This window comes from Ranitomeya imitator, chromosome 9 (assembly GCF_032444005.1).
Source record: "Ranitomeya imitator isolate aRanImi1 chromosome 9, aRanImi1.pri, whole genome shotgun sequence".
In the NCBI taxonomy this organism is placed as follows: domain Eukaryota; kingdom Metazoa; phylum Chordata; class Amphibia; order Anura; family Dendrobatidae; genus Ranitomeya; species Ranitomeya imitator.
In genome coordinates, this window is record NC_091290.1 from 40,959,146 (window position 1) to 40,974,302 (window position 15,157).

Below are 15,157 nucleotides of genomic sequence, written 5' to 3' on the forward strand. Positions count from 1 at the left end.
AGCGACTTTGTAATATATTTGTTAATAAAAATCCTTTCCATTCTTAAGAGTGGAGTAATTCTGCCTCGTCCTGTTCTTCAGTGGCCAGCTCCCCGATACCATTATTTGGAGGACCCACCTTTGCGGAGCTTGGGTTATTTATTTATGTAAAGAATTATCTCAGGATTTTGTCTAATTTCTCTTTGGCAAAGTTTAGTGCAGGAACCCGGTTGCAGCCATGACTCTCGTCTCTCACTTGCGATGCGGAATGCTGGCAGATGGTTTGCTACAATTATCACTTACTGCCTGCGCCAGACTTGGTTCACCTATTTTGTTTTCTCCCGTCTATAAATATGCAGCTGTCTAGTCTATCACCCGCAGAGTCTGCATCTCTACCATATAGTGTCCTGTGCCTGTACCCGGACTCGTCCGGATTGGCATCCCTAGGTTTGCATTGCTTGGCATGATGGCTGAGGACACACGCAGTGTTTCTGTGGGAACCTTCTCTTTCCCTATTCCCGTTGGCCCTAAGCCAACCCTCATTGAACAAGATATCTGAGGGAGGAGGGTAGAGCAGATTGGGAAAGCAGATAGGCATGTGGTCCTTTAACAAGTATATAGACTTCTGACCCGGCATGCCACCTGGGAGCGTGGTGAGTGCAGACAGTGCTGGGACCTCTTGTCTACTTTTGTGCTGAACTCTCCTTTTTGACCCCCTGTCACCTTCACCTACTTTCCCCTCTGCATGATCTCCATTTTTTCAGCTCTCTACTCTCGCTGTCTACCCCTCCTGCCTGTTTTTCCATCTCTCTCCTTCCTCTTTGTAACATCTGTGCTCGTGGACTCCCTTCCTACTTTTCTGAGATCTTTTGTTTTCTCCCTTACTTTCGGGTTATCTTTGCCTCCCTTCTCCCCTGTTTCTCGTACTTCCTCTGGTCCATCCTTTTAGGCTTCTGACATCTACTCTCTGTCTTTAGCTGATTTTGTCTCAGAGGATGTCATTTCTAATGCTGCAAAAAAAGATTTATTTTTTTGGCTGGAGGGATTGTGTACCGTTCCCATTTCTTGTTTGAGAGTTGGTGTAAAAGCAGTTGCAAACACTAGAGTCTAAGCAGAAGAAAGTGGACATAGTACTTTGGGTTTGTGCAGGCTGAAGATTTCTCCTATTACTCATACGGCATAGAAATTGCACTTCACATTGGTGATCAGAGCTCCGTTACTGTTCACGTGACAATTATTTGAGATGGAAAAATCTGATACGGATTTACAAGAAATCTGAGACTGTTGTGCCGTTTGCACGTGGATTGGCCCCATTCAGTGTCAATCTAAAAGCGTCTCTGAATTCAGACTCAAAAAGTGACCTTCTTGATCTTTTCTTGTCTGTGATGCAGACTTCAAACCCACAATGAAAATAAATCTGTGCCATTTGAAGTATGAAGCGCATGATATATTCTTGTGCTAGGTCTGGTTCCTTAGTGCTTCTCGGCTCTTGATACTTGTTCATTCTTGTGCTAGGTCTGGTTCCTTAGTGCTTCTCGGCTCTTGATACTTGTTCATTCTTGTGCTAGGTCTGGTTCCTTAGTGCTTCTCACCTCTTGATACTTGTTCATTCTTGTGCTAGGTCTGGTTCGTTAGTTCGTCTCACCTCTTGATGCTTGTTCATTCTTGGGCTAGGTCTGGTTTCTTAGTGCTTCAAACCTCTTGATGCTTTTTCATTCTTGTGTTAGGTCTGGTTCCTTTGTGCTTCTCACCTCTTGATACTTGTTAGTTCTTGTGTTAGATCTGGTTCGTTAGTTCGTCTCACCTCTTGATACTTGTTCATTCTTGGGCTAGGTCTGATTTCTTAGTGCTTCTAACCTCTTGATGCTTTTTCATTCTTGTGTTAGGTCTGGTTCCTTAGTGCTTCTCACCTCTTGATACTTGTTAGTTCTTGTGCTTGGTCTGGTTCCTTAGTGCTTCTCACCTCTTGATACTTGTTCATTCTTGGGCTAGGTCTGGTTCCTTAGTGCTTCTCACCTCTTGATACTTGTTCATTCTTGGGCTAGGTCTGGTTCCTTAGTGCTTCTCACCTCTTGATACTCTTTCATTCTTGTGCTAGGTCTGGTTCCTTTGTGCTTCTCACCTCTTGATACTCTTTCATTCTTGTGCTAGGTCTGGTTCCTTAGTGCTTCTCAGCTCTTGATACTTTTTCATTCATGTGCTAGGTCTGGTTCATTAGTTCCTCTCACCTTTTGATGCTTTTTCATTCTTGTGCTAGGTCTGGTTCGTAATTCGTCTCACCTCTTGATACATTTTTCATTCTTGAGCTGCGTCTGGTTTGTTAAGGCTTCTCAGCACTTGATGCATTTTATGAAGGCCAACATCATAGGGTACGTGCACACTTTAAGTATTTGGTGCAGAAATTTCTGCACCGTTTCTGCATCCCTTGACAGGAAAAACGCAGTAGCAAAAATGTACGTAAAAATGCATGAAAAATGTGAATTTTGATATGAGTGAAATCTGCAGCCAAATTACTGAAAGAATTGACATGCAGCAGATTTAGATGCAGCAAATCTGCAAGTCACAAGTTAGCAGCGGGTGCATGAGACTTGAGGAGTCTCATTCACTTTGCTGGAATCAGGAAACCCTTCAGGTTTTGTGACAAATCTGCTCAGAAAAAAAAATGCGTCAAAGGTTAAACATGTGCATACAAATGAGCGGGGAATAATCTGTGCCAAAAACGCAGCAAAACTCTAATTTTCCCTGCCAAGAGATGCCGAAATGGTCCAGAAATTTCTGCCCCAAATACTTGTCTTGTGCACATACCCTTACTCTTACAAATTTTTCATTTTGTGTTGAACTCTCTCACCGCAGGTGTCTCATGGACAGGAGGAGTGAGCCTGAGGAAGACGTTTTAGGGCATGCCAATGGAAAATCAAGTAGCCATTTGTGGCTGATCATTGAAGAGGAAATAGCAAGTAGCAAACGATCAAAGACGAGCAAGTGAAACTTCCAGTCTAGAGCAGGAGTAATGGAGAAGCAAAATCTCATACCTGTAGAGGAAGAATTACAAACGTTATCGGTGGTGGCTCATGAGGCGGAAAAGCACGCACAACCGCTTGATAGAGATGTCTTATGTAAACCAGAAGGTCTTGTACATGGTGACAGTAAGGACCACCCTGTAGATCTACTGCCGGAGGAAGAGCTGCAGAAAAAGTCCATAAGGCCATCAGACCGGTCAATCTCCAGCACGTCCACCTGCTCCTCAGTAGCTTATTCCTCCCAAGAAAGTGACCAAGTCTTCAGCGAAGAAGAGGACATCCAGACCAAGCGTAAGACTTTGAGAAAGGTAGGTGGTATTCGAGATTAATTGTGAAGATTAAACATTTTTTTAAGCATGGGAACATATAGTATTTCCAGTAGCGAAAGGGTTGGGAGAAAAACAAAGTGTGTAGAGGAGCTTCATTTTCTGTGGGCGAAGATGCAAATCACACCTGCTGAGCTGATGAGAAAAGTAGAGAAAAGAAGAGGGGGAAGACACTGCAGTGAAAGGCAAAAATTATAGGGTGGGTACACAATACACAGGCATTGTTTTGACAGTAAACTCGAATTAATGAGGGGTAAAAAAACAACTGAAATGCTCGTCATGATATGGGAAGGGGAGGCTTGTGGTATATGGCTGAAAGTATAAAGTTTTGCCATTCCTTTGATAAAGTGAAGTGTTTTACAAAATTAATTAAAATGAGGAAAAAAAACATAGACAGTATAGTGAAAAAGTTTTAGGCGGGTGTGGAACAACTTGAAGCAAAGTTGGAATGCTTCCCAAAATTGAAGTATTAAAAAAGTTTATTTTTATTAAATAAAAAAAAAAGTAAAGGGAATGAAAAAAAAAAAAGAGAGAAATCTAAATCAAATCAGCAACATGGTGGCTCAGTGGTTAGCACTGTTGGATTGCAGGCCTGGGTTCAAATCCCACCAAGGACATCTGCAAGGAGGTTGTATGTTCTCCCCATGTTGGCGTGGGTTTCCTCCGGGTTCTCCGATTTCCTCCCACACTACAAAGACATACTGATGGAGAATTTAGATTGTGAGCCCCATTGGGGAGAGTGCCGATAATGTTGGTAAAGCGCTGCGGAATATAATGTGGGATATTTGGTGTGACCACCCTTTGCACACTACTATACACTACGGTATACTTGCACACAGTTTTTCAAGGAACTCGGCAGGGAGAGTGTTCCCATCATCTTGGAGAACTAACCACAGATATTCTGTGGATGTCGCTTGTCCAAATTCTTCTGCTTCTTCATGTAATCCCACACAGACTGGATGGTGCGGAGATCAGGGCTCCTTGGAGGCTGTATCGTCACTTCCAGGTTCTTCTTTGTCTTCTTTATACTGAAAATATTTCATAAAGACATTGGTTATATGTTTGGGGTTGTTGTTGTGCTGCCGAATAAGTTTGGAAACAATCCGATGCCTCCAACATCGTATTACATGATGGATAAGTATCTGCCAGTATTTCTCAACATTGAGGACACCATTAATTCTGACCAAATCTCCAACTCCATTTGCTGATGTGCAGCCCCAAACTTGCAAGTACCCTCCACCATGCTTCACTTTTGCCTACGAACACTGATTATTGTACCGCTCTTCAGCCCTTCGGCAAATAAACTGCCTCCAGTCAAAGCCAGATATTTCACATTTTGACTCCATCAGTCCACAGAACCTGCTGCCATTTTTTGCACCTCATTTTTACAATTTAGTCACTTGGACTTTGTTTCCAGAAGGTTTGTGTTGTGGCTGCAATTCTTCCATGAAGACCACTTCTGGCCAGACTTCTCTGAACAGTAGATGGGTGTAGCTTGGTGCCACTGGTTACTGCCAGTTCTGAGTTGATGGCACTGCTGGACATCTTCTGACTTTGAAGGAAAGTAACATGATGTGTCTTTCACCTACTGCACTGTTTCCTTGGCGGACCACTACGTTTGGTACAATGTGTCACTATTACACCTGACTATATTTATGCAAAATCTCTGACTTTGTTCAAGAGTATCTCAAACAATTGATGCTGTTTTGAAGGCAAAGGACGGTCACTAGTGTTGAGCGAACGTGTTGGGATAAGGTGTTAACTGAGCATGCTCTGGTTCTAACTGAGTGTCCTCATCGTGCTCGAAAAGTATGTTTGAGTCCCCGTGGCTGTTCGACAGCCACAACACATGCAGGGATAGCCTGATTGGGCTTTAGAAAGGTTCTCACTAATGAACTGAAACGTCACCATACAGAAGTTTTTTCACTTTGATTGGTGTGTTGCCTCCAATCTCTGGAAATATAATATATATATATATATATATATATATATATATACACACAGTACAGACCAAACGTTTGGACACACCTCATTTAAAGATTTTTCTGTATTTTCAGAACTATGAAAATTGTACATTCACACTGAAGGCATCAAAACTATGAGTTAATACATGTGGAATTATATAATTAGCAAAAAAGCTCATCAAGAGAATGCCAAGAGTGTGCAAAGCAGTCATCAAAGCAGAAGGTGGCTACTTTGAAGAACCTAGAATATAAGACATAATTTCAGTTGTTTCACACTTTTTTGGTAAGTATATAATTCCACATGTGTTAATTCATAGTTTTGATGCCTTCAGTGTGAATTTACAATTTTCATAGTCATGAAAATACAGAAAAATCTTTAAATGAGAAGGTGTGTCCAAACTTTTGATCTGTACTGTGCACGTATGTATATATATATATATATATATATATATATATATATATATATATATATATATATATATATGTATATTATAAATATTCCTGACCACAGTGTTCTGATAGATCACTATAAATTGTAGGAAGTATTTTTAATTGAGCAAAATGTAGCTATGTATCTTGCCATGATTCACCCCCTATTCAGTCTGATATGTGAAGCGTAAGGTTAGTCTTCCTAAATTATATAATTATTTCTTTAAAAAATGTCAAAATTTATACTAAAAACTTGGGAAGTCAGAATCGTACATAATGTTATGGCTTACATCTCCATTTTTTTACGGGCTGGTTATTAATATTAGTATGTATAGTATTTAGCTTTTAACGCAGGAGGCTTTTGCTGCTCTTTTCTTTGATGTTCATAGATTAGCAAGGATTAAAGCCTGGTGTCATGAGTAATTAACTAATTATGTAAAGATTAACTAGCATTTTATTTTTTCTCCATAAATCAATAGTATATGAGTATCAGAGAAATCTGTTTCTTTCTCCTCCTGGATTGGTCTTTCATTTTCGATTGATGGGTAAAATTTGCTTTGAGTGAATACAGGTTTGCCCATTACGGAGCTAGGAGATGACAGTTGGTGCTCATAAGATTCTATGGAGAAGGGAAGAGCTAGCGGCAGTTACAGACTTCTGCTGCAAGTTCTCCTGAAATGTCAGTTACAATTTAAATGTAGAATTTAAATATACGATGTGGACAAATATATAACCGTATTATGGAGTTGTTTCCTTCTTTGGTTGTAGAATAGTCTTGACACTTCTGGGAAGATAGTCCACTACCATTTAGATTATAACTGTGTGGATTCATGCCCATCAAGACCCAGAAGTGTTATCGGAAGTTGGGTAACCGTGTGTTGCTTTTAGCCATCCTATTCTTTTGTAAGACTTGTGTGTGATGGATTTGGGCGTTATTCCACACCAAAGTCAACCATTTTTATTGGCCACGCTATTTGTGTTACATGGTCCATGCTGAAAAACGAAAAGGTCTTCCCAAACTGTTGCAACCAAAAAATTCTATAATGAACCAAGAAAAATATATCTATGTACTGTGTTAGCCAGAAGATAGAATTTTTCTCCAATGCACCACTAAGGGGTTCGTTCAGGACCAGATATTAAAAAATAAAAATTCTTATTGGCACAACTTAACATATTTGGGTAGGTGTTCTCCAGATGAGAGGCTTCTCGATGATAAATCTTGACTATTGTCTCCGGAGACCACTTTTGTCCGCTCCTTGGCATCACACATGGTGCTGCAGCTGCTCAGCCATGGAAACCCAGTCCATGAATCTTCACACCATCCCTCGCTACAGAGTGATGAATTTACAGTTACGATTTATCATAGCATTGGGTAAAGACTAGTAAACCATTTTTTTTTGCATCTTGCTTGCCTGATTTCATAGTACATAGTGTATAAAGTAGACATTATTTTTTACTCTGTCGATCTCGGTGAAGGAATCATTTCAACATTTCAGGCCACTTTCGTTTTCATGATCACTTTCACTCTCACTCCCCTCTAGAATAATATAAACTTTCCAATATGGCAACTTGCAAAAATTTCAGGCAGATTGAATTGACTTTTGTTGATTAATGAAATCCTAATTAGTAATAAGAACACTCGATCTGCCGAGACATCGTTCCCATGTATTAGTTGTCGCCGGCCATTTGCTCTCTGCTTGATCCATGCACCATTAGTGAGAAAGTTTCCACTTTGTGCAGTGTCCGGGATCCATAGCTGGACAGAAAAATGCAACATGAAAATTATTCGTTCATATCGTGAAGTTGTCTGACGTAACAACTGATGTTCTGGATTCTTGGGGATAATCATATAGAAATCTATAGTTTCAGGTCTGGTATCCGTATCCATCTGAGGAACTTACAAAATATTTCAGAATCTGAATTTCTTGAGATGCGCTTTGGGCAAATCCAATGAAACTGGCCCCAATTTTGTAGGATTACAGAAGCTCAGGAAAGGATTACACCCACCTTGCCTTCATCTGTTCTGTGGTGCAACTATGCTCCATTCTGGTCGTCGTCTTCTGTCTCTTCCGGTCTTCAGTGGCATCTTCAGCGGCATCTTCAGCAACTCCGGTTCCTGGCTCCATTAATGCTGGCTGGACCCCACGACGTCGGGCAACGCTTTGATGCATGAGGCCCAGCGTTTAGGGGACGATGATATTTTTTATTTTTAAACTATAATTAACCTGTAATAACACAAATTCTATTTTATTTTCATCATATAAATTCAATGCGAATTACACTCCATGGCCAAATTTGGCCAAATCTCTCTTCTCTTTTAGATCAGAAACAAACTTTGTGTTTGAAAGTGCACATGAAAAATACTACAGCCAGGTTATCAGATCTCGTGCTACCGGCATCTGCTAGTACTATAGTGTCATTGCTGGTTCCCAATATTTAGCAGTTGACTCCTAGAATGGAGTAAGTTTTGTCCGGCTCTGTATTAAAAAGGCTAATCAGACCCATAGCCCATTCAGAGCAGAACACCGGTAGAACAGATACATCTAAAAGGATCCTTTGACTATAAGCCGTACACCTAGTATTTCATTGCCTGGATCCCCCCAGTGATGGGGTGTGATCTGTGGGGGAAACCCAGGGACAAGGGAAATAATTTGCCAAACACTGCAGAACTTAAGCATTGCAGAGTGAAGGGTGAAAAGAATAAAGCTTTATGTTCTGCATTGGTGTACAGAGATTGTATACCGTCCCTGTAGGAGTGGAGGTAATTTATCACTAGCCATCCAACCATTGCATTTGATTTATTACTAGCCATCCAACCATTGGGTCTAATTTATCTCTAGCCATCCAGCAGTAGTGTATAAGCGGGTGGTTTCGTCAAACTCAATCTGACAGGTGCCCCGCCCCTATCAAAGTGTATCAAAGTGTGTAACCCCTCCCCTCCCCTTGTTTGACGGCTGGTATCCAGCTGTCCCTCCTTGTTTGATTTCCCCTTTTGATATAGTTTAATATAGTTTAATTTGTTGTAGTTTTGATATTATTCCCGTATTTTGTGGAATAACACATGTTTATAATTATAGCCTAGTCGTGTATTTATTTTACACGTGGTTTATAACACCTTTCTCATTTGTTTATAATAGATTTTATACGTATCCCCGAGTTTGATTCTGTAAGCTTTTGTTTTATTCACAGTGTATTCATATAGTGGAGAACTTAAAGCTGTTTATATGTGTCTCTACTGAACACTATGGTGAACATTAACTAAATGTTTATTTTCCCAAACAGAGAATCTGCTGTGGGTATTTGCAGTGTATTCATATAGTGGAGAACTTAAAGCTGTCTATTTGTTTTTGTAAATGGTGAACACTAACTAAATGGTGAACATTATCTAAATTAGGTTAACTGCGGTTCAGAGGTTCATAACACCTAGGTCAAGCAATTGTTGTTGTATTTGCGTACCCCATAAATGTTTATTTCCACAAACAGAAAAGTTATTGTGTCCTGAAGATGGCATCTGAGGTTATTTGTTATCTACTGAGGCCATTGCAAGCTGTGTTTATTCACATTGTAGCAGGTTTTATCCTTGTGGCTGCCTTATATACACAGAAGAGATATGCACCAATGTCACAACACAAGTTATAATATGACCCAATGTTACAATACAAGTAAGAAGCGGCGTGTTTTATACGAATAAAAACCAAAGACACGATATTGTAAAAAAAAATTTAAAAGATTTATTTCTCACGATAAAACAGCATCTCAAAGACATTTCAACACTATAAAAAATTCTTACAGAATATAAAAAGTAAAAACATTACAATACAGTAATATGACAGTACAGTAACAGTACAATGATCAATTACACTTCTTACAAAATAATTAATATAGCGTTACAAGGCGTGTACAGCATTTATCCAGTACATTCTTTACATCGTGAGCCACATGGTTTGTAGCAGCGGTAGAGACCTTTTTTTTAGGTAGCAAAGTTCCACGTGTGGTACCTAATGACGGGGAATGTAAAGATTGAATTGTACGGGGTGACGCCGCTAACTTCAGCGGTGTAGATACAGAGCGTGTCTCACTGTTGGTAATTTTTAATTCATCTAAAAGCTTCCTAGTAGCGGGGTTACCCACAACTGTAGACGGCATATTTAGCTCTGCCATAGCCTGCATAAATGAATCCCAACCCGGCGGTAAATTTCTACTGTTCAGAGCATGACTCTGCGTTGTACTACGTACCAAATCCAGTAAGTTAGACCCTGGTATTACGGATCCTTTGAAAATAAATTCAGCATTATTATTCCATGCTGTGACATTTTTATTCTGCAGCAGCCTGTTTAGTAAAAATTCAGCATTCTTTTTATATCTTTGGTTTATATGGCCGACAATTTCAGCGATCTCATGATTTTTATCAGAGTCGGTATTTGGCAATTGCTGCTGACCAGGATCAGGAGGGCTAACGAGATTTAAAGCCGTTACTTCTTTTGAGCTGTGCCTCGTATGTACCAAGTAGCGTTGTAGCACAGCGCTATACATTTTAATTTTCACATCATCGGGAATGTCACGACGCTGTAAAATGTCGCTAATCTCACCATCAAGGCGCCGAATAACACTGTCGCGTATGTTATCTGTAGTACCGGGTCTTAGTTTGTCTAGCTCCTGTTTGGGGACTAGATACATTTTCGTTGTATGCTCCATTATCTTCCGGCGATCAGGCTTGTTATTATTGGGATTGCAAAAGCTAAAAGAGGACCGATAAACCCGCCGGCCTGTTTTAGTAGGCGCTTCTTTTTCTTTATGGGCTGAGACCTGTCGCCAGTGATTTTTGCACTTTATTAACATACAACACACAAGAAATAGACATTTAGAACTTATTTATGATTAATATGCGATTATTAGGCATTTAGGACTTATGTTATCATGTTTTTGCACTTTATTAATATGCGGTTATTAGTCATTTAGGACTTATGTTATCATGTTTTTGCACTTTATTAATATGCTGACCACATAGGTCAGGGATTTTTTGTACTTTATTAATATGCGGGCCACAAACACTTCTGCACCCACGGGCGCTTCTCAACCAACCATGCATCCGGTACTCATCAGGCACTGTGAAATAATGCAAAAATACATCTGTGCGCGGCTGTCGGCATCAACATTGTGCTATTATAAGTTTATGGTTCTGTAAAGAACACGCAACACATACAGAACTCACACACACACACAAATACACACAGCACACAACACGCACACATTTCTCAAAATGCCATACACTTCAGAATATATTTGCAATTCACTACGCATGTAACACATATTTCTTCGCCCCACACGCATTTAACAGTCTTTCATATGTATCGCAGAAAGATTTTAGTTCCAACTGCGGGTCAGCGGCTTAAAGAAAAGTTATTGTGGCCTTGATTCTGGGGTAACACATGTTTATAAATATAGCCTAGTCGTGTATTTATTTTACACATGGTTTATAACACATTTCATGGCCTTGATTCTGGGGTAACACATGTTTATAAATATAGCCTAGTCGTGTATTTATTTTACACATGGTTTATAACACATTTCATTTGTTTTTGTTGTTTGATTGTCATGTAAGAAGCGTTGTGTTTTATACGAATATAAAAGTGACACATTCCCATATATTATTACAGCTTTCATTAATTCTACATTATTTTAGCACATATTAATTTTACACTATTAATTTTACAGGAGCCTGTGCTGCCTATAATTTGACTCCTTTTTATACAAAGACATCTAACATATACAGACTTTTAATATTTTTGTGTAAAATCGCGGTCAGACAGGCACAAACACACACACACACACACACACGCACACAACACAGAACCACACACAACAAACACACAGAACCCACACACACACACACACACACACACACACAAGAAATAGACATTTAGGACTTATTTATGTTATTATCTTTATGCACTTTGAATGTGCTGTCTATAATTTGACTCTATCCTTGTTTTGTTGAAAATAACTGGACATACATAAGAAACCGGGCAATATATCTTTATAGAAATAACACTTCTGCACTCTTTGTGTATTTCTATCAGTTTTATTCAGGCATTTATAACACAACATGTTTGATATTGGTAATTTGATTCTGGGAACACATTTTAAGTTACTGCTGCACATGTATTACTGTTTTTCTTGTTTTTTGTGTAAAATTTCGTTGTTGGTTTACAAAGACATTTCTTTGAGAAATGTGTAGCATAACCAATTACCCATCACGGCCACTAGATGGCAGAATATCATATTAATTATTCTGGGATAACATTTCTCTTTGTGCCTATTAATTTTACAGGAGCCTGTGCTGCCTATAATTTGACTCCTTTTTATACAAAGACATCTAACATATACAGACTTTTAATATTTTTGTGTAAAATCGCGGTCAGACAGGCACAAACACACACACACACACACACGCACACAACACAGAACCACACACAACAAACACACAGAACCCACACACACACACACACACAAGAAATAGACATTTAGGACTTATTTATGTTATTATCTTTATGCACTTTGAATGTGCTGTCTATAATTTGACTCTATCCTTGTTTTGTTGAAAATAACTGGACATACATAAGAAACCGGGCAATATATCTTTATAGAAATAACACTTCTGCACTCTTTGTGTATTTCTATCAGTTTTATTCAGGCATTTATAACACAACATGTTTGATATTGGTAATTTGATTCTGGGAACACATTTTAAGTTACTGCTGCACATGTATTACTGTTTTTCTTGTTTTTTGTGTAAAATTTCGTTGTTGGCTTACAAAGACATTTCTTTGAGAAATGTGTAGCATAACCAATTACCCATCACGGCCACTAGATGGCAGAATATCATATTAATTATTCTGGGATAACATTTCTCTTTGGGCATTTCTATCAGTTTTATTTATGCTTTTATAACACAACATGTCTGCTATTGTTAATTTGATTCGGGGATAACACATGTTTATAAAAATAACGCTATAGCAAGCGGTAATGTCAAATTCTGAAAATAGCCATTTTATATTGAATTACTAACATTTTTCTATTTTAGCGCTGACACAGCCACATATATTATTCCAGCTTTCTTTAATTCTGCATTATTTTATCACATGATGAAAATAGTCATTTTATATTGAATTACTGCAGCTCGCGGCGCGTTACCACTGGTCTCGTTTCTCAATTAATTTCCCAGCTGACGACGCTATCTATAATTCTGCGTATACCTTAGGCGTGTATTTACATGACAGTGTAATTATTTCTCACAATAAAACAACAGCTCAAATTTTAAGTTAGCTAACAGCATAATGATGACAAATGCATCTTTGCGGAATCTGATAACGACACGCTGAACAAAGGACGGAGCCTGACAAATACACACAACACACAACACGCACATATTATGAAAAATGACAACCATTGTATGTGATTTAAAAAACTTTAGTTAGATTTATCAGGGGTGATTTAGTTTGAAAGCACGCAGCTCCTCGGTAATGTCATGTGTTGGACACGCATTTAACAGTCTTTCATATGTATCGCAGAAAGATTTTAGTTCCATCTGTGCGAGTTTGCTTTGAGCGTACTGCGCAGACATGTCAGTAAACATTTTGACATGGTCAGCATCCCACGAAGGACGACCTGTGTAAGGTGTATGTACAGCAACTTTCTGCTTTCTACCTACACGGCGTCGGGATACGGTTCGTTTCTTTAGAGGTAATACAGGGGCAAAAACGCTAGAAAAGTCTGCAAGAGCAGTATCTGCAGATTGCACAGTCTGGCACACAGGTATATTGAGGGGCTCTGTGGGTGACCACAGACCCTCGGAGAGCTGCTCAATTTCTCTGTTTTCAGGCGTAACTTGGGGTATGGCGCCTGTGCTATTGGCGGGCCGTGTTATGCGGGGCCGAGCGTTCGGCGCTGCACGTTTCTCTCTTGAAACGTTCGTATATTTCTGATGTGAAATCTTGGGGCTTGGATTCCCGGGTTGTTTTGGTGCAGCGTAGCATTCATCACGATCCACAACACAGATGGGCGAGAGAGATGTTGTTCGCACCGCCGTATTAGCTCTTTGTGGTTGATTCTCTTCAGTGTCGTAATTACGCCAGTGCAAAACTCGTTGTTGAAGAGGCGACGTATCTAAAAGAAAAGATACAAGTGGCGGTTAGCCGCGAAACGGCGCAAAATTGGAAAAGCTAAACGGCGACGCATAGCTATGATCATACGTAATATTTGAAAAGTTAATGGGGACAGGTAGCCATGAAATCATTGTAACAATATTTACATAAACCTGTATAGAGCAGTCCAGATATATACTTACAAGTATGAAGCGGGAATTGTCCCACATCAGCTCCTGGTTTAACGGGAGGCGCAATGCTCAAACTCGCAGAGGCGGGAATATTCTCTTTTTCAAGCTGTATTTTCCGGGCAACTAGATTAGCGGGTGTAAGTAAAAATATAACGATTAGCGAACACAGAATTGATTTTCTACACAAAACTGCAGCGGTGAGAAGAATATATATATATTCAAAAATGAATTTTCTGACAGTTAGCTAGCAGCTGTAAGTAAATATGAGTATTACACAAAAGTGAGAATCGACTGTATTTCAAGTGAACAGATACCTTTTCTATTCTTGAAACATCGGTGTAACGAGTTGCCGCGTCTTTTAGGCGCATCGGGTTTCGCTGAAGTTGCAGGGTTCTTGACATCTATGATCTCCACGTCTGAACCCAGCGTATCGCGTGGTTCGGGAACACACCAGTTTTCAGCCATAGCGTCAGATGTCTCCGTGTCAGTATCTGTATGAGAAATTGCGCGTAGTTCGTGTTTACATACAAAGGATTAAAGCAACTGATATAGTATAATATAGTTTTACGGTATAAACATATTTGCGGTGTAAATTAATATAGCAAGACTTATGCCGCTATATATTAATAATTCAGTATTATATTGACGGCTACCGCTATTATTTGTTTTATTAATTTAATCATATATTTATTATGCCATAATTTGTGTAATACAATAGTTAATAGATGCTATAGTTTTACGCCATAAACAGTATATATTAACATAGATTATATATATATATATATATATATTTAGCTTTCTTACATGTGATACATGAAAGATAAATATCTTTGTACCGTGTTACAATGACATTTTTCCCTATCTAAAAGCAAAAAGGTGCTCCTAATTACCCATGATGAGATGAAGAGCAGGCCCATTATCGGCTATCGGCGCCACGGCTTCAATGCGCGCATAATTCTGCGTTATGAAATTATTGCGCCAATCGGGCGACATACACGGCTCTTAAATAAGAAAGAATGCATGAATATATAATTAATATAATTTACTTATAATATAATGACACAATCAGAATGAGTCAATACTCTGTACATTATACGCGTATAA

At 39.1% G+C, this 15,157-nt stretch overlaps 2 protein-coding genes across 9 annotated transcripts in view; one reads left to right on the forward strand and one right to left on the reverse strand.

The window, feature by feature from the left end:
- The window catches only part of LOC138648861 (inositol-trisphosphate 3-kinase B-like), a 227,394-nt gene that overhangs the window by 123,425 nt on the left and 88,812 nt on the right, over nucleotides 1–15,157 (forward strand). For all 8 annotated transcript variants that reach the window (XM_069738819.1, XM_069738817.1, XM_069738820.1 and 5 more), the window contains one exon: nucleotides 2,833–3,307. In XM_069738819.1, coding sequence (XP_069594920.1) covers nucleotides 2,990–3,307 — 318 coding nt within the window. In that variant the 5' untranslated portion in view covers nucleotides 2,833–2,989. The remainder of the gene's footprint in view (nucleotides 1–2,832; nucleotides 3,308–15,157) is intronic.
- Nucleotides 12,833–14,995, reverse strand: LOC138648953 (uncharacterized). The gene is made up of 4 exons (XM_069738952.1): nucleotides 14,944–14,995; nucleotides 14,368–14,544; nucleotides 14,066–14,176; nucleotides 12,833–13,884 (listed from the first exon to the last, which is right to left on the reverse strand). The coding sequence occupies exons 1-4, from the start codon at nucleotides 14,945–14,947 to the stop codon at nucleotides 13,202–13,204; spliced, it is 975 nt and encodes a 324-aa protein (XP_069595053.1). The 5' UTR covers nucleotides 14,948–14,995; the 3' UTR covers nucleotides 12,833–13,201.